Below are 21296 nucleotides of genomic sequence, written 5' to 3' on the forward strand. Positions count from 1 at the left end.
AAAAAGCTGTTAGAGGAATAATGCCAAGTTTGAAATCGGTAGAAATATTCTAACATACCAAAAAGTACTATTTTCTTTCTACAGATGCCATAACCCTGCACACAATAGAAAAATTAAAGTGTTGCATTCACTGAAGCGCAGCTTAAAAGAGAGAGGTCAGGGACTTTATTCTCAAGATAAATAGGCCTTTACCCTTAAAGTACCTTGTTAATCACAGAAACCCTTTACCCTTATTTTTAAATAAATTAAAAGTAAAAAAGGAGGGGAGGTAGTTTTCGTTTGTAAGTATGTTACTTTAAACTGTACAGTTTACATCATATTAGGTTAGGTTATATTGTTTACTAGGCACTAGTAGCCCCTCAGGGTTAGACATGATGATTCCAGTAACAGCAAGGTACAATTTAGAAAGCGCAGTCTCTCTTTAATCATAACAAAGTAGTCAGTATAACCATCTTGAATGCTGAGCTTCGCTTTTATGGATGTTGTCATCCTTATAAAATAAATTTATAGTTATAAATTATGTTTTGTTAAGGAGGAAATTGAAGGGGTCTGTCTTATCTGCTGTAAGCTCACCAAAGTGGACACTTTTCAATGCAGATCCTATAAGGTCAGTACATCAAATAATTGTTTATGGTTTTAGGCTATTTTTCTACTCTCCCTACACTTCGAATAGATCCTAAATGCTAGGAGAGCAGCCGCTAGTATTATTACAATGCATTAACCCAGTCCTAATATCAATATCATTTATAGCTGTCTATAATTTATATAAAGCTGTTGGCCTCTCTATTCTTTTAATGTATTTTAGCTTTTAACACTTTACCTGGTGGGCACAGAAATTCACCCCCTTGAAATAAGTTAGGTCAGGTTAGGTTAGGTTATAAAGGTACAGGGTAGGATTAAGGCATCACAGGAAATGGCTTTGTAGGGTTAGCCCCCTTCCCTGTCTTGAGTTACGAAGGGGATTCTGTGCTCAACACAGCAGTTTGAGGGGAAACGCCAATCTTTTCTATAATTAGGTTACTAAGTCACAATGAATTCTTTGCTAAACTCACCATATTTGTCTATTGAATGATTACCAACAATAATGCACCAAAATCACGGATCTTAAGGGATAAGATAAATAAACTGATAATAGTTATTTCTCGTATCGTATTATAAACAGCGTTCCGCGGATATAGAATGTACAATTATGAGATTAAAGTTTTTTTAGCCCCGTGGTGCCGAAGGCACCGGCTAAAAAAAACTAGTTTTAATCTTGTGATTGTACATTTCTATATTCGTAGAAAACTGGATATAATACGATGCTAGACATAGTTTTTTCGTATGGATGAGAACCGGTTCCTATCCACCGGATTCGAATGAATACGAAAACAATATTACTACTTGTTTTCAAGTTTAAAATTATTACAGGAAAAGTTTAGACACTGCTAATTTTTAACAATTATTTTGAAGCTTAAAAATGATAATCTTTGGGGACTAGTAAAATGTAATAGAACGTCGATCCTCTCTTCTCTGGGCAAAGCATATTTTAAGTGAAAAATGAAATGTTTTTTACTTAATGAAAAGTCATATTTTGGTAAATTTTTATATATTTATCAAAATATTAAAGACTTTTGATAATTTTTATATTTTATAAAAAGAAGTTATTATCATGAATATGATTATTAAAATGAGTTTCTCTTACATGTAAGGTTTATAAATAAACATTCGAGAAAAAATATCTTACTTAAATAGTTTAACCTAAAAGTTAACTGATGCACTAACATTAAGTTGAACTAAGTACGTTGGTATCAATTTGATTCTGAGATAATTTATTAGATTCTCTTTAATAAAAATCCTTATCTCATTTTAAAATAAATTTATTTTATCTTCATCAGTAAATCAAATTTACTCTCCTTCTAAAAGCAGAAATACATTGAAAAAATGATATATCATACAAAATTGTGCAGTTTTAAATTAAAAAAAAAGAATGGTAGCATGGTATTGGGTAAATAAAATATATTTAATCTTTTTTAAGGGCTTCACGTCCATTTAAAAGATTTCTTATAAGTTACAGTGTAGATGTTTATTGGTTAAAAAATCTTTTTAAAAAATATTTTTTTGTCATTCTTTCCCTAATGATAGTCAAAGAAGTTGCATTTTGTCTCCCTGAGCCTGACCGACAAACCAACGGACAAAGTATATTCTTGATACTCCTTCATTTAAGAGATAATCTTCAAAAATAGCCGCCTTTCTTTTATAGCGTTATTAGCGTTATAGACATACAGACTGACAAAGTGAGTAATATAATAGCTTGGCTTCTCAAAATTAGTATTGAACTATACACTTCCATTTTATTAGTAGCTGTGCACCTAAAGGCCTCTAGGAGCACTTGATGTGAGGGTGGGCGGTTATGTCAACACACCACTTTCCACTTAGATTTTTAAGGAAAATTTCTTTGGGGTGGTATTTTTTTCCAAGGGCTGTTTCTCTTGGCAGGGTGTAGGTACCCTTATCCCAAAATAGTTATAAACCTTCATTTGACCTAAATAAGTCCAGCGGCTTGCGAGATTTACAGACATACAGAGAGATAGATATCCTGTTACTTTAACATATATAAAGTTAAGATTCATTTTTACAGCAACCTCTGATATTTTGTTAATAAATGGTGATTAGATTTAAATTTCCTGTTTTGTGAAAACATGTTAAAAATGCACTTTGTTGAAATATCAAGGCAAAACTTTTCAACTTTTCTCTTCTTTAACAATTTTCATCCTTTTTCCTTGAAATTCATTAACAGGGCTCCAAATTGTAGCACAAATTATGGTTCAACACGTCCTACTTACTCACACAATACAAATCCATCAGAGCTCTAAATGGATAATTTAATGTACATACCCAATGATGAAACAAAAATTACCCTTTCTGTAGATTGCAATTAGTGGTTGAAACCAACCAATAAAAATTCAAGAAAGTCACCAAAGTTGTTAAGGCAACGTATAAGAACAGGTTATTGTAAAACTTTGGGGACTAGTATAATCAACAGCCCAATGGCCCCTACCTCCCTGCAAATTCATACATAAAAACACATTATCATTTTGACCTTAGAAGTGTAAAAAAAATAATTGAGTGAAAAGTTTACAGCATCACTAATTCATCATTTAAAAATGTTGACCAAAAAATTGTGGAAATGTTAAACATTTTCTTGTTTTTAGCTGTGATGGTCTCGAGAATACGGAGGATGAAATTACTTCAGCCACTGTCGGCCTTGTTCTTGATAGTCTAGATGATATCCACTGTATTACTGAGTCTAAACATAAAGATCAGGTTAGTAATTATTATTCTTGATAGTCTAGATGTATTCACTGTATTACTGAGTCTAAACATAAAGATCAGGTTAGTAATTATTATTCTTGATAGTCTAGATGTATCCACTGTATTACTGAGTCTAAACATAAAAATCAGGTTAGTAATTATTATTATTGATAGTCTAGATGTATCCACTGTATTACTGAGTCTAAACATAAAGATCAGGTTAGTAATTATTATTCTTGATAGTCTAGATGTATCCACTGTATTACTGAGTCTAAACATAAAGATCAGGTTAGTAATTATTATTCTTGATAGTTTAGATGTATTCACTGTATTACTGAGTCTAAACATAAAGGTCAGGTTAGTAATTATTATTCTTGATAGTCTAGATAATATCCACTGTATTACTGAGTCTAAACATAAAGATCAGGTTAGTAATTATTATTCTTGATAGTTTAGATGTATTCACTGTATTACTGAGTCTAAACATAAAGGTCAGGTTAGTAATTATTATTCTTGATAGTCTAGATAATATCCACTGTATTACTGAGTCTAAACATAAAGATCAGGTTAGTAATTATTATTCTTGATAGTCTAGATGATATCCACTGTATTACTAACATAAAGATCAGGTTAGTAATTATTATTCTTGATAGTCTAGATGATATCCATTTTAAACTACCTGGATCCAGCGTTCGGGACCTTTTTTCGTCTGCTGCAAATTGCTTTCTGTTTTTTTTTAGCAAATTGGCTGTGTTAATTTTTCCAACTCTATTGGCCGATATTCAGATACCCAATTGAAAGTCGGCACATGGTCCACAGGGTGGGGATATACAGTTATTTAACCCCTTAAGAAACATGAAATAAAACTATAAAAAAAAACATTAAGCAGTTTAAAGTGGTAAAAATGCCTAATTTAAGTCTTAATTTGTAATTATTTCAGGACATTCTAGCTGGTATACTAGAAGATGAACAATTACAGACCTTATTAAATCTCTATGATCAAATCAGCACAAATTCATACAGACCATTCAGGTTAGTGTTTAGATTTCCACGTTTGGTTGGTTTTTCCCCTTCCCACCTAATTTCAAATGCTTCTATCATTCATTTTAAAAAGCCTGACCATTTAAAATTATCTGTAGTTCGTTGATTAACATAAATAAGTATCTTTTATGTCATAAATTATGTTATGTCGCTATTTTGACAGACTTTAACACTTTTACTTAATAGCAAAATTATCATATATTTCATTTTAATAACAGCTTGTCTAATGACAAGTCAGCCGTTTTAACTTTTAGTCGATAGGAATTATTGGAATTGTATCCATTGAATTTATGTGATTCTAGCAATCGTATCATTTAGTCTAAAATTAAATATAAAAGTATATGAAAAGGGGTTTCAAAATTTTTGGGGGTTAAGGAAGCCTTTTTTCTCCTTTAATAGGGGTTTGCTAGGGACCCGATCTTTAAGGGTTAATTAAAGTTACAATAATATGCGTTAAAGTTGAAAAAACCAACATTGATAAATATCTGAAATGCATGCTTACTTACATTTTTATTATTGGAGTATTTTTTATGTGAGTACATAGAATATCATATTTATGATATGAATGGATTAATAAGGCTGAAAGGCTCGAATACATCTTATTTAGTTAGGTACTCGATTCGATTACTGTGTAGTGGGAACGTTTATTTATTCTTAATTAAGATAGGTCATTGTTTTGTAATCAATGTAAATACCTAATCTCCTTGCTATTCAAATGTAAATAATTCTTTTGAAAACCCTTACAAGTTTTTTCCATGCTATAGTAAATAACAAAAATATTTGAATATCTTGTTTTTAATATAGTTTAAATTTGGGTAGTTGCTCTTTTTCTAGAGGTACAAGCCATGGAGTAAGGGAGGGGACAATGGGCAATTAATTCAATTTAAGAGTTTTCAAAGAAAGGCTATGAAATCCAGATTAATCCAGAAAATGTGGAGGAAATTGTAAAGGGTTTGTTAATTAAATTAAATAAACTATAAACTAAAAAAAAAGTTCCAAGAAAAAAAGCAATCATTTGAAATCTAGATTACCAGTATATCAGACAGACGTAACCATTCTGTAATTAATTACTAGGAAAATCTCCTTTTTATCCTGTTTATTCCCCTTGCCCCAACCTCCCTTTCCCTATAATATGCTTTAAAAAAGGGAGGTGGGGGAGAGGGGAGTGAAATAGAGTATTCTTAACTTTTATAGTATAGTGTATTCTTAACTTTTATATTTAAACTACTCTCTGTCTGCGATATATTTAAAACTAACACAGCGAGTAGCGGCATTTCATGCGCTAGTACCCAAACTCAGTCAGAAACTGCTAAATTCTTGCACATTCCCTTTAAGCCAGTACCCAAAGTCTGAGACTCCACAAAATTGAATATTTAATCCATTGTCTCCTCCCTATTTCCCTGGGTACAAGCATTAGAAGTATGTTTGAAAGCATTTATTATAAATTATAAAGCTAAAATTCAATTTTCCATGAAAATACATTTTAAAAAATGCTGCCGAAAATAAGTCTACTTACTTTTGATAGATATTCTAATAGCAGTCCCAACAATTTAAAAAAAGATCTACACAATATTACAAGTAAATTATCTGTACTAAAACACAGTAATTCAATCACGTACCCAACTATACTAGAGATATATATCACTCATTTATCTCACCAGAAATATAATAGATCACACTTCGCCGGAGGTGGACACTTGGTTAATTTAATTGTATTAGAACATTAAATTTAATCAATATAGGGGACGTGAGCTATGTATATCTCTACCCACTAGTTGGGTACCCTGGGCCGACTTTCAATTGGGAATTTGAATATCAGACAAGAGCGTTAGAAATATAAACACAGCAAAGTTGCTACACAAGAGCAGAAAGCTCACCACTAGGGCAAAGTAGTTGTCTGGGTTATACATCTATACTTATTCATTCATTTTTAGAACCACAAAAATTTATCACTTTACTTCTTAGACATTTGTCGCTTTGCCTATACAGAATGTGCATAACTCCTTCTATTTAATTATTGATTATCATCATGCTTCCTTGAAAAGGATAATCAAATTTGCCCAACATACAGACATTAATATAATAACAGAAAAAAAACAAAACTTAAAAAAAAAATTTGCAAATGCAACTTGTGATAATTTTATTATTATGGTGAAAACTGGTCAATTCTGGGGCCCCATATTTAAAAAAAATAGGGATAGATATTCTGTGTATTAAAAAAGGACGGAGCGAAGGGATTGTCAAAGGAGGTTCTATTCCTAATGTAACAGAATTTCAGTCTTTGTGAAACTGTGTGTCTGTAGCTTAAGATCCCGATAACCGCTGGACCGATATTGTTCTCGTTCTCTTGAGAGGGGGGGGCAACACCCTCCCAAGATAAAACACTCCAGCCCCTCTCCACCCTAAAAAATGGTCTGTCTCGTAGTAGAACCAAATGTCTCAAAAATCAGCCTGTGACGTCATAAAATGAGGGAGATAAGAGGAGAAGTGGGAAAAAACCTAAAAAGAGATGGATAATCCCTCATTTTTATGACGTCACATGGCTGATTTTTGAGACACTTTGTCCTTTTACCTCAAGTGCCCAAAGAAGCCTCTACGGGTGCAGCCGCTGGTTAATAATAAAAATGATGACAAAAACAAAAAGAAAATGTATAGTTACAAAATGGTACCCATTACAGCCAATTTCCCAATGTTTCTCACTACAACATTTTCTTATCCAAGTAACACATTCTGCAAAATACAAACAACAACTTTAAGTGAAACAAATATAAAAAATTGTTCCAATTTTTCATTGTCTGTTTTTGGTAAAGTTTGTAACCTTATCCGGTTCCCCTGTGTTGTTTAACAGTATTGTCACAGCAAATTTAAAGCCTTAGTTAGTAATCTAATGTAATGTTAAAGTATGAAAGAAAAAGTCAAAAGGAATGGCATCTTGTATCAAATTATCTGGGCTACACAAACCAGAAAAGTGAACAAGGACAAAATATGTTAATTTGTAGCGTAGCAGAATTCAATTAGGATAATTAGATAATCTGATTTCACGTCTATTTAAAAGTGGATCAAGCTAAAATTGAGTGTTATCAACAAAAAAGGGCATAATTTAGTCAAATTCGACACTAATTAGAATTTTTTACAGGCTCTTTTTGAGAAAATTTTGTTATAATTTGAATTCGATTTATTTCCATTTAGAGTTGAAGCACAAGCATGGCAAGAAAATATAACATTGATATTTTTACATATATTTTTAAGAAAGTGAAAGGCTTAAATTACTCTAATTAGAATTGAATGCTGAGTATTTGATATTAGCAAAGCATTTGACAGAAATGGCAAGATCAGAAACCTCTTTTGGAGTTACTTTAGAAGATATCTCCAAAATTCAAACTTGATAAGAATCCACAAATAAGAACATATTTTTTTTCTTTAAAACTTCTGGTGATTGTAAATATGATTTTAAATTTTCACCAAAAAAAGACTTTGTTGAAGTATTTTCAATTTAAAATTTGTAAAAATTATCTGAGGTGATTCTATTTGATATCATACACCATTTATTAGATTATAGAGTAGCTTTGCTGTAGTAAAAGAAAAATAGAAATAATAAATGGTTGCAAATCTAAGAGAGTAGAAATAAAAGATAACTATAGGATTCACACTTAAGCCAAGGAATCATATTTTTATAAGAGATTGCTTTCATTTTCTTTGTTTTATTCATGGTTTTTTCTATGTACAAACTTTTTAGTTGTGATTATGTTATTTATTATTTTAGACCTTAAGATCAAATCTATCAAGGTTTTTGGCTACTTTTAAGGCAAAACGTTTTTATACTCATAACTTAAAAAACTTTTTGACAATAGAATAAATACTGTATTTTAAATGTTATATGTTTTAGAATAATTTTTCATATTTTACATAATTCCTTTTGAGCACATTTAAATGTTTAATACTTTTTATGTATTTTTTTATATAGCACTAGCTGCCCTGCCCCTATCTTCTAAGGCATTTTAGAAATAGAATTTAATTAGGGTCAGAACAAAGATTTACTAAGATTATGGATGGATTCGTTTTAGCTGTTTTAAAGATCTTGCTAAACTTACTCACACACTTATAATAAAGAATAATATTTGTTGTAAAAATACTAAAGAATTTGCTAACTTTAATAGCTCAATATACAGCCACTGTAAAGGAATTATTGTTCTAAAAAATTATATATAAAAGTATTAGGATGTAAGTACGTATGTTTCAGTAAGAATTTGTAAATAAGTGAACAGAAAATTACTATTTTATTAGACACAATTAATGATATAAGCCTTAACCTGGATTACGTCTTTTTAAAAGTAGTTAGCTTATGTGCGAATATTAGCAAGGATATATCTATAATACAAAGTAGCTTGATGTCTGTCCATCCGTCCGTCAGTCTGTCCGTCCGTCCCTTAAGATTAACTGCTGAACCGATCGGATTCTAGTCTTCAGGGCATATACATATTGGTCCTGTGGTGGTTTTAAGCTATTTTCTTGGGGGGTGGGACACTCCGACCCCCCCCCCCCTTCAATTTTTTATTTTGAATTTGATACTGGGGCAGATCCAAATTTTTTTTCCTGAAAATTTTGAAATTGATACTGGGGCAGCTGCAATTTTTCCCCCCGAAAATTTGAATTTGATACTGGGGCAGCTCCAATTTTTTTTTTAAATTACCTCTTGGGGCAAAGCCCCTATAGGCTAGGGGCGAAGCCGATAGTGCATCATAATACATTATTAAACCAACAAGTAGATGGTACATAGGAGTTTCTATTACTTGGAAATAATGGAGACGTTAATGACAATAATATGTTATCCTCTAGATGTCAAATACTTAATATTAACCATTGTAATTCTATAAGAAAACCATGCTTTTAGATTCCATGGCATATGTTATGTTCTTGGAATACTTATTCCCATCCTTTGACAAAGCCTCTCACATTTATAACATCCAACAACGAGGGAATGATGAAAGAATAATAAAAAGAAAATTTTTGGATATTTTCATATTTTCCATCTGATGTCAACAGGGGCCTTGGATTAGTTATGTTGGCTATTTTGTTTAAATAGGTAGATGCAAAATAACAAGGATGACAACATTCATAAAAGCGAAGGACTGAAACGGTAGGACAAACGGACATTAACACTTGTATAGTGTCTGAACTGAATAATCAGAAAATAAAAGTATAATAGTCGAAGCAAAATTGTAAGTAAATTTGTTGAAAAACTGCTTGATACAGGATAATGTTTATGGACATACTCACATTCTTAGGACTTGATTATAGAGTTGCTTCGCTTATAATATTGTTCTTTGTTGTCCCAGGAATCAATATACCAAAAATCAGATCAAACGGATATTTAGATCACTTAAAAATTTGTTGCTAAAAAAGTAGAAAAATCAACATGTTTAAAATGGACGTACGGACATTCTGGTAATGATTATAGAGTTGCTACGCTTTCTAAATCGTACCTAACTACTAGAGAAATCATCATGCAAAGTTTGAAATTGATAGGACAATTCTAACATGCCTAAATTAACGAAAAAAGCTATCTATCTCGGACGGACGGACCGACCCTAATTATAGAAAAGCTTCGCTTTTAAAAAGACAAGGAAAAGTTTTATTAAGGGTCAAAGTCTCCCTATTAGTTGTATTTCCTCCAAACATGGCAGGTGTCCTACATATTATCTATAAACATATGAAAAAATCTTTAGAGTTCAAATTCTATTTTAGTAACTAGCCTCTAGGGGTGGAATTTAGTGGGCCAGGGTTGGTGGCAAGGACTAGTGGGTTACCGTACCCCCTAAATAGCCCCAAAACCTTTCCTTCATCAATTAAAAACTTTTTGAAATGACAGGTTCTACCGTTGATGAAATCATAGTAGACAAAAAACATAAGGACGTACATTTTAAGGGCAATTTTGCTCCGTCTTCATAGATTTTTTTGAATACTTTAATAATGAATTTGTTAAAGCAAGGAACCTAAATGAACAGAAGCTCAACAATTATCGAAGCTTAGAATAGATATGAGATTTACCTACCCCTATAGCCATGAAACCGTGTGTGGGTGTGTTGGCTGAAATGTATTTATGTAGACAATTTCTGTAATTTCCTTTTATATTTCGATGAGAGTTAGATATTTTTTATTTCATTTATCATATAATAATAAATAGAAAAAGAGCAAGTTAAAAAATCAAATGTTGCTAAAGAATTACTTTTTTTTGTTATTTTCACTATTTCGTGTATTTTTACAGCCGAAGTCTGAGTCATAAAGTTTTATTATAAAATACCTAAAAAATTGTATGTAACTTATGATAATAATTGTTGAATAAATGGGTGGCTTATGTGCTGCTTTGTTTATTAAAAACGTTTCGGGCTTCGGATACATATTTGTTTTATTTTATTAGCGGATCATTACTAAACCATTTACAGTTCCATATAAATATATTGAAAAACTCGTGTTAATATATTCAATTTAATTTGACATATATTACTAAATTGTTTGAAATTGAAGACAATACTCGCTAAATGCATTATGTTCTTGTATGGATTTATGTCTTGTCAATTTGATTCGAAACTGCGCGCGTAAAATGCCTCCAAAATAATGACGCCATGCAATAAAATGACCAATGTGAGGCCAGTATCAATTTTACCATTAGTCAATCACAATGTATACTTGCCTTTCATTGGTTATTTTATTGTATGACCTCTTATTTGGTGGCACTTTATGCTGTTTCATTTGATTCAAATTTACATAGAACAAGAATGACTTTAACCATTGGTTTGTTAGATTATAAGCATATTCAATTTTTCAAGACCTAATTTGTCTATCAATGCAACATATTTTAAGTTTAAATCTAATGACATATTAAGTAAACGAAATGTTTGCTTTGAATGTTAAAATTAATTTATTTAAACCTAAGGCTGTCCTATTCAACTATTACTTAGTTTAAGTTTTTAGTCGTTAAATATTAGAGTAAAACACTAGAGGGGGAAGGGGTTGAAAAATTGTATATCCCCTTTTCAAGGACCTTGTGCCAACTTTTAGTTGAGTCTTTGAAAATCAATCAGAAACGTCGGGAATATTAAAACAGCCAAAACGCTACAAAGGAGCACAAAACAATTTGCGTTATCAGGCAAAAAAGGTCCTTAAAAGGGAGATCCAAATAGTTATACATTTATACTCAGGGAGTAAGGGAGGGGACAATGGGCAATTAATTCAGTTTAGGAGTTATTGAAGAAAGGCCATGAAATCCAGAATAATCCAGAAAATTTGGTAGAAATTGTAAAGTGATTGTTAATTAAATCTAGAAAACCATAAACTAAGAAAAAAGTTCCAAGAAAAAAAGCAATCATTTGAAAATTAGATTACCAGTATTACAGACTGATAAGACCATTCTGTAATTAATTACTAAAAAAATCTCCCTGGAGCTCTCCAGATGACAGGGAAAAAGAAAAGAGATTTGGGGGCAAGTGATGTGAACACGGAAAAAAGGGGCAGGCAGGCGTGTAGGGTAACTGCTAGCTGTCTTGGCAAGAATATGACCCACACGCCTTCCTGCCCCTTTTTATCCTGTTTATTTCCCCCACCTCCCTTCTCCATTTCCCTTTCTCGTCCACTTTAAAAAAGGAGGTGGGGAAGAAGTGAGTGAAATAGAGTATGGGAGGGGGGGGGGGGGCGTGTATTTTTATTTAAACTACTCTCTGTCTGCAAAACTATATATATTCAAAACTAACACAGCGAGTAGCGGCATTTCTTGCGCAAGTACCCAAACTCAGTCAGAAACTGCTAAATTTTTGCACATTCCCTTTAAGCCAGTCCCCAAAGTCTGAGACTACTAAAGATTGAATATTCGATTCATTGTCCCCTCCCTTACTCTCTGTACATTTATAGTATAAATTTATTCTTTAAATGGCAACATTCAAACAAATTATTAAACATTTGAAATAAGGAAACTGTAAAATAGTTTGCTACTAAATACATATTTGATGAAACATGCATAATATAATATACATAGAATACAGAGAAAGAGGGGACAATGGACTGTTTATTACAACAGTCTTCAAAGTTTTATTTTAACGTTTTCTTATTCATTGGCTTATCAACTTTGGGGATTGATTGAATGATTCATTAGGTTGAGTGTTTAAACGCTTTAACCATTTATTTTAATCTACACAAGGGGAAATTTAATTTTAATTATCATTAAGAGTGTACATCAATTTATCGGTCATTGTCTTATCCCTTTAGAATCCTGACATGAAGATGTATATGCATGTATAAGCCATTTATTTGTAACCTTTTACTGCAGGCTCCACTCCACAGTATTTCTGCCAGTTTAGTGACAATTAAATTTTGCATAATTTACATTTAATGCTTTAAATCAACCCGGGGAATTAAAAGTCATGTAGGATATAATTTTACTCTAACTTTAAGGTACTTCTAAGCAACGAAGCTTCTCTAAAAGTAAATTTGTTCATCTGTAACTTATTAGAATTCTACATGCTATCTTCTAAAATATATTTAATACCTAACTAAAAATTAATAATAGTAAACAGTAAAGAAAGATAGGTTTATAAAAAGTTTTAAGGTTTATAAAAAGTGACATAAAAAATGTCACAAGGAGTAGTAACTTGTAAAGAGAGAGAGAGAGGGACAGTATAATGTTAATTATACTATTCTCCAAAGATATTGATTGGTTGTTACAAACTAGGAATGTCCTTAATTTTCAGAAGGGTTAATTTGGTCTAACATAATTAAACTTATCCATTAAGATTCCTATAAGTAACTTGAGACAAAATTTACAAAAACAAACAATTAATTTAGATGAATTACAATTAAGTTGAAAGGAAGTACAGACATTGTTTGAAAATACTGCGAAATGACTTATTGTACATTTTTTCTCAAAATAGTTTTGCTTCTGTACTCTATGAAAAGAATCAAAAAAGTAAATTGCTTACATATTTGTATTTTCTTTTCAGACATGTAAATGTATCCTTTACAATTTTCTTGTAGCTAAGATTTCCTATTGTAGACTTGTAAAATTAATTCTATTATCCACAACATATACAATGGGTGTAGAAATATTAACCCCTCTCATTTTTGTTTATTTTAAGAAACTTTTTAAAATCGTCTTAATAACAAACAATTGTAAAAAGATAATTGCTCCAATTAAAGCATTTTAATCATTTTGAAATTTAATTAATGAGTTATATATTGACATTGTTTTTGGCTGATTTATTATAGACATTATATTACCATGACACAATGCCTACAAATTTGAATTTATATGATAATTTAAAAAAAAATGTATGTTTAATTCTGAGGTCTATGCAAAGCTTCTGTGGAAGCTATAAATTAATTGTATTGTATACATATTTCTTTTCATTTTCAGGTTTCCTCCTTCAGATGCTTGTGAAAAACTTAAGGATGGTCTCACTGCTTTAAATTATTTCCAGGTTTACTATGTTTTTTTTTTATAGTATTTTTCCTAGATTGTGTTATACATTTTTTGCCATTTTGAATAAAAGGCATATAGTTTTTCCTTTTTCCACCTATCCAAATTTTTGAAGCTGTTTTCTTGTCATTTGTATGACTTTATGGACTTCAAAAATAATGGTCTTCAAAAAGTAATATTAATAGATTTATCTTATGGGACTACTTATTGGATTGGTGTAAATTTTATATATAGTCTAGCATAAACTATTTAACTTACAAAGAGATTAAAAGTATCTGGAAAGATCATCATCTTCCTATATTTCTTAATTTTTCAATGTCTAGATCTATTTTACATCAAGATCTGTATATTTTCTTAGATCTTACGTATTTATCTTTAATAGATTGCTGATGATCTGGAGGATATTGAGGAGCTTAGAGAGATCCTTTGCTGTCCTGGAGTCAGAGCTCTTCTTCAGGTAATTCCAACATCTAATCTGATGAACATGATTCTTGTAAAAAGCGAAGCTTTTCTACATCTAAATATGGTCTCTCCGTCTGTCCGTAACAGATAGCTCTTAACGTTAAAGGGAGTGTGAACGTAAAAATTTCTCATCTGATTATCAAATCTTAACATTTACTAAGCACATTTCATGCACTACACTGATCAACCAAAAATGTCCTATTCACAAAAATATCCAGAAATAATGCCTTGATTTTATGGTATTTTGAGAGGGAAAAAGGAAAAAACAGGGAAAATCTGAACGTTTTTGTTTCTTATAATGTTTGTAGGGATATTTAACTTGTCATATATAGTTGAAACAGTTTACTTACTGTTAAGGATTTATTTTATGCTATAAAATTGCCAATTCGTTTTTTTATAACGTAGTAATTAGGTAATAAAGACATATTTTAAATTTGTATTATTGACAAAAAAATACCTCACTGTCTACAAAGGGTTGAATCTCATAGGTTATATAAAATAATAATATCCTTTTTTATTGTGTTGAACAATAAATAACCCACTTTGGAGAATTAGTTTACACTTTTATCAGACTGTTTATAAAGAAATATTGCGTCTTTATTATTTACAAATTTGTAATTAAAGGTGGGCGAGAGATGGGCCATTTAAAGTTAATTGGATACTAATAAAAAACCTGTTTCTGGCTTTGTTATTGTATTTGGTTTTCAATAAAAAAATATTGCTTATTTTATCAATTTCTAAGTAACTATACATTGGATTAAAGCAAGGATTATGTTAAAAGTCAGCTTAACTGTTAGGAAAAATCTAGAACTATGTGAAAAAGTTTAATTTTAGCTATAATGGAAGAAAAAAGCAATTTAATGCACATTTTATATAATACGGAAAATTTCTTCCTTTCCCCGTACCTTATAAAAATTGTCGGAAAAAGCCGTTTTTTAAGCAAACAAAAGCGCGTTTTGCTCTATCTGTGAGATATTATGAATGAGATAATGTTAAGATTTGATATTAAGATGAGAAAAATTTACGTTCACAGTCCCTTTAATTTAGGCATTCTGGACGATGCCAAATCTGTCCTACTTTTGATTCCTGTGACGTCATAAAAATGAGGGATTATCCATCTCATTTTTAGGGGTTTTCTTTCCCACTTCTCCTTTCATCTCCCTCAGTTTTATGACGTCACATTAACCAAAAGTAGGACAGGTTGGGCTTCGTCGCATTCTGTATTTACCCAATCAATTTCAATATTACCATAATGATTCCTATAACAGATAGATACGATTTAGAAAACGAAGCAATTCTATAGGCGGTACAATTTAATGATTAATATGATTAATTAAAATTTTTTGCAGTAAACTTATATATATATTTTGGTTTAAACTTATTAATCTACATATATTCTGCTTATTAGGTAATGACACTTTACAAGTGATTTGATTTTAGAGTTTCGCTTTTATGAAGGTTGTTATCCTTGTTTTTAAAGAATTATTTTAACTTTTAATAATTCAAATATACACAGTTTTCTATTTAAATCTTTTTTTATTATTTTATATAAATAAGAATATATATTGTATATAAAAGAGTGTGCTAAGATAATCCTTTCTTGTTAATTGATACAGATTGAGCTTTAATGTGTATAGGAGGGGGGATAACTTGTAAAATATTGATAGTAATTAACAAAGTGCATCTTTCCTAGAAAGTTATTTAGTTTTAAAGATAATACAAAAAGATTGATTGCTTTTATTTATTTTATCCTATTTTTAAAGATTTTAATTTATAAAAAGTGGAAATATTTCCACATTTGTTTAGTTCTAATAACAAATAAATCTACATAAGTAAAACAGGAAATGATAATTATATTTAGCTTGAATAAAAACTACAAACATGCAGCTCAAAGTTTTTGGAGGTTTTCCTGAACATGAGATTAAATTTACATGTAAATATGAATATACACACACATCCATACATGCACACATACACACATACATGTTCCTCTTACCAATTATGAATAGGAAGTACTTAGCTACCCTGAAACTTGCAATTACACCTAAGCATATGATAATATATATGTACATACACATTCACTCTTACATATCCAATACATAGAGCTATGGTATGCTTAATAAAACAGGGTCATTGCTAGCAAGTAATTATCATCCTTGTTATTATTAGTTATATTTTTTCTTTCTTTATTTTTTCATTTTTTCGTAAATAACTTTTATTTAGAAAATATGTATGAAAAAAAATAGAAAACAAAACATATAAACAAGCATATGCTATACAAGTAACTAGTTTTATAAGAGGATATTTCTATCTATCCATTCTCCACAATAGCTATGATAATCTAAGTCATAGGTTAAGCCTTCCTAATAGGTAGGTAGATCTATCTTTCATAGCACATCCTTCTTAATTTGTATAAAACAATGATTTAATTAATAATCTCAAATTTATTTGTTTGTTATACCACTGAAATATTTTATTTCACATTAGAAACTCCCTGTACCTTCACATACACCTGACAAACACACACACACACTCACTTACACACACACACTCACACACTAAATTCTCAACACATCCAAGCAACCCAACCCCAATCCACCTAGCTGAAATGTATTGTTTGAGAAAAGTTTAAATTTGAGAGTAATATATTTTGCAAATGTATGTGTGTTTTACACTTTAAAACCTTCAACTATTTCCTTCCTTATTGTTTCTTTTTATTTTCATACACTTTCCTTACATTTTAATTAACATAATTATTTTCAATGATTTATTATCAATGGAAATTATTATCAATTAAATATTTTGAATTAAGATTTACAAAAAGATGGATTAAAGTAGGACACCTGCTATTTTTTTAGTCTTGTGATGTAGTAGCTCATAAAGTATATGGAGAAGATATAGTCAGAGTAACTCTTAAAAATTATATGTTTAGGCTCATGATGTAGTAGCTCATGAAGTATATGGAAAAGATATAGTCAGAGTAACTCTTAATAATTATATGTTTAGGCTCATGAAGTATATGGAGAAGATATAGTCAGAGTAACTCTTAATAATTATATGTTTAGGCTCATGATGTAGTAGCTCATGAAGTATATGGAGAAAATATAGTCAGAGTAACTCTTAATAATTATATGTTTAGGCTCATGATGTAGTAGCTCATGAAGTATATGGAGAAAATATAGTCAGAGTAACTCTTAATAATTTTATGTTTAGGCTCATGATGTAGTAGCTCATGAAGTATATGAAGAAGATATAGTCAGAATAATTCCTAATAATTATATGTTTAGGCTCATGATGTAGTAGCTCATGAAGTATATGGAGAAGAGGCTGTGAGAGTGACTCCTCCTCACTCAGTAACAAGTTGTAATGCTGCCACTGATGATGTTGAAGGGCCTAATGGCGAGTGTCCAGAGGTAAGCGTTAATAAAAGTTGTTTAATATTTGGTAACAGTCTTTACAAAGAAGATTGAATCCATTCTCGTGCATTACTAACGTTTTACATTTTAAATTTTTAATTTGTCGATGGAAAATAATTAATGTAGGAAACAAATTATTTTATATTATTGAAATATTTTTTAAAAATCAGATTTTGCCAAAGCATTTGACTATGATTAAAATTAATTTTCTAATATGAATTAAAAATATTATAAACTCACGAAATGAGATTATATTACATTATTTAAGATTAGAGACAATATAAGTTAAATCATTTGACAATGGTATCAGTAACCTCATTTAAACTGTGTTTATCAATTTAACTTATTGGTGCTTATTTCTAATTCTATCTTGATTCCTCGTTTAGCTTTCCATCATTTAACTATAATTTGGTTATTTAAAGTTGGATTTAAATTGCTATGTTTTTACTAAAATGTACTTATTTTGAATAATATATTTTCGCACATTCATTTTATTTCTAAAATTCCAAACTATTTCTTGGAAACTCATGCTAGGTACTTGTAAACATTTCTTTAACATTTCAACATTGCAAATTTGTCAAATTTTTGCAATCTGCATTCCTCTCTATTGTTTGCAATTATTTTTCAACAACATATTTTGGTCCTCATGTTGTCAAACTTAGGTTTCTAGTGATTTATAGATATTGAAATATGTAAAATGCAAAAAAAGTTAAAAGATTAAATTACAAAAAATGGTTTCTTCTTCACATCTTGCCTTTTTATGTGCTGTCTTTTATTTTCTTGTAAACGGCTAAACAGATAATGTCCTCCTGAACTCCTGTTGTGGTTTATGCATTTAGGTTGAGAGTAGGTTAACCCATTACAAAGAAACTATTATTTCCATTTTGTTGGAGGATACCTTTCCCGCCTTTGAAAGTTACTTGAGCAGCCTCAGGCATTGTTTCTATAATTATGAATAAATTTTCCCTGTATAAGATTTACTTGACACTTTTATTAAATTGTTTTTCTCTTCATTTTATGCTAGACGAACATTTATACATCATTGCAATCAAACTTTAAAACATTTTAACAATCAAAACCAAATCCAAACCCCCTAATACACTTTTTTTTCATTAAAAATTAGATACTTATTTTAGGGCAAATTTTAACTCTCTTGAGATTAAAATAATACTTGAAAGGAAATCATAAATTTATAAATACTTTTTGTAGGCATGTAAAAAAGTCTTGTTTGCATTTTGGGAGTGGCGTGAAACACATTTATGGCTGAATTATGTAACCTATAAAAAGGGATGGTTTATTCCAGTAGGAAAACCAAACATTAATATTTAATTTTTCTTGTCTTAAGATAACCATTGTGTAATGTAATGGATATAGGATATATGTGGATATTTTGACAGGGGAAAGTTTGTCGTCAATTTAGCTTGCTAATATACCACTCATTTATTGGCCAGTTTATTTCTCCAGTAATAGGGGAGGGGATAGGATAAAGGGGGTTATTTTTGCCAGCTGCGAGCATCTTAGTAACAGAGTATATGAAAATCTGATGTAACATCCAAGTAATAATATATCGATTTATAATGTATAATGTAGAATATTTATGTTTATACTTATTTCCTTATGTTTTATATTTATATGCAAATTATTTATTTTGTACAGAATTTTTCACTTTAAAGTTACAGTTTTAAGTTTTTTATTTTCTGAAAAAGAAGTGACATTTCTATATAAAGTAAAAATTAAGGTGAAAGTTCTTAAATTAACTGACTGCACTTTTCAGGGTTAACATTAAAAGTAACATCAAGCAAAAAACAATCTGAAAAATTGGTACACCGACCAACCTCCTAAAGGGACAAACGTCCTAATGCGACAAACGTCCTAAACCTCATAATGCGACATACATCCTAATGCGACAAACCTCCTAAGCGACATACCCCCTAATGCGACAAACCACCTAAAGGGACAAACATCCTAATGCGACATTTCTTAAGTAAAACGTCCTAAAATTTTTCAAAAGTTAAAAAATAAAAAAAATCTTCCAAAATTTGAGGACAAAATCCACCACTGCTGTTAAAAAAGTTGAACAATAAAATCCAATATGGCGATAAAACACACAGGGACGAAATTCAAAACCGAAATTTCTTTCTTGAATAACTTTGTCCACAGGGTGAAATTTAAAAATCCGTCCGACAGTTATCCCAAAGTCTGTGTTGGCTACCCAACGGCATGGTTTCGAACCCGATACAACCTTGCATTAAAAATATCGACCCTTACCTCACACTTAATAAATGTGATATCACTTGAAAAGTTTTTAGGGGGTTTTACTTAAAAGATGTCGCATTAGGAGGTTTGTCGTTTAGGAGGTTTGTCGCTTAGGACGTTTGTCGTTTAGGAGGTTTGTCGGATTAGGATGTTTGTCGCATTAGGACGGTTGTCGGTGTACCGAAAAATTTAGTTGTTCACAAGCAAATTTTCTTCAAATGAAACATCAAAATAAATTATAGAACAAGGATAGAAACTGCGTATAGTGTCCCATAAAAAAATACGTCATGCAATACAAATGACCAATGATAGGCCATTATACAATTTTACATTGGTCTATTACAATGTATACTGGTCAATCATTAGATTATATTACGTCATTTATTATTGGACACTATTATACGCAGTTTCAAAGGAAAGCCAAAAAATATAATCAAAAATTTACACTTTTAGATGGAGAACGTAACGCGGGTACGACTGGTACAATTTCAGCGCAACACAGACGAACCTATGGGCATTACCCTCAAACTAAATGAGGAAGGTAGGATGGGTACGTGTATCAATTTATTTATTATACATCAAAGTTTTTCAAATGGCATAACTTTAGATTTAGTAGTAGATTATTATACACGGATTGCTCACTCTTACCTGGAACCCTTATATGAAAAGTGTGAAAAAACCTGTGTTGAGACTTTTTAAATTTTGTTAAAATTAGTTAGGGACGGGACATTGGATTGTAACTTACACTGGTATCCAAAGTTTTATAACCACGATAAATCATATGTTGGCCTAAAACATTTGTGGGATTTATTTTATCTTGGTTTGTAGGTTCAAATAGCAGTGTTGAAACTTTTCAACCAAAAATCTTGATTTGCATTAGTAGTAATTAGGCTAATCATCAATGAGTATGTACATTGATTCATTATCCATTGTCTCATCCCTTAACCCTTAACGGTCGGGTGGGGGGGGGGGGGGCTTTGAACGCCCCCCAATCCGGTTTTTTCTATCTCATTTTCTGTGTGTGAAAGATAAAGAGCCCAAACTGCTTGACTTTTTAAGTATGGGTATGACACATAACTGAGAGTTGAATTTTTTTTAATATCTCCATCCTGGCGGGCACAGGATGCCAGCAAACCTGGCAGGGTCATCCAGGTAAAGAGCAAAAATATTTTTTTGACTAAAACAAAGCATTTTATCATACCAAAATACTAAAAAATCCTCTAGTAGTACATCCTTATATGAAATACAGGTGTTCATGTCACTTTCAGGTTCCAGGTATGATCCTGCAGGTCCTGATCCTCCAGGTCTCCAGAAATCTTTAAAAGGCTCCTGTGGCCGCAATTTTTGACTTCAAATTTTAA

At 30.8% G+C, this 21296-nt stretch overlaps 1 protein-coding gene across 5 annotated transcripts in view; it reads left to right on the top strand.

The window, feature by feature from the left end:
• Positions 1-21296, top strand: part of CASK (peripheral plasma membrane protein CASK) — a 139968-nt gene that overhangs the window by 67499 nt on the left and 51173 nt on the right. For 3 of the 5 annotated variants that reach the window (XM_080167660.1, XM_080167663.1, XM_080167661.1), the window contains exons 10-16: positions 533-607; positions 3195-3306; positions 4235-4326; positions 13739-13802; positions 14184-14258; positions 17551-17676; positions 20389-20485. In XM_080167660.1, the coding sequence (XP_080023786.1) occupies positions 533-607; positions 3195-3306; positions 4235-4326; positions 13739-13802; positions 14184-14258; positions 17551-17676; positions 20389-20485 (641 nt within the window). The remainder of the gene's footprint in view (positions 1-532; positions 608-3194; positions 3307-4234; positions 4327-13738; positions 13803-14183; positions 14259-17550; positions 17677-20388; positions 20486-21296) is intronic. The other 2 variants (XM_080167664.1, XM_080167662.1) reach the window with 1 other exon arrangement.

Source organism: Acartia tonsa, chromosome 7, assembly GCF_053477335.1.
Source record: "Acartia tonsa isolate MP-2025a chromosome 7, ASM5347733v1, whole genome shotgun sequence".
Classification (NCBI taxonomy): domain Eukaryota; kingdom Metazoa; phylum Arthropoda; class Copepoda; order Calanoida; family Acartiidae; genus Acartia; species Acartia tonsa.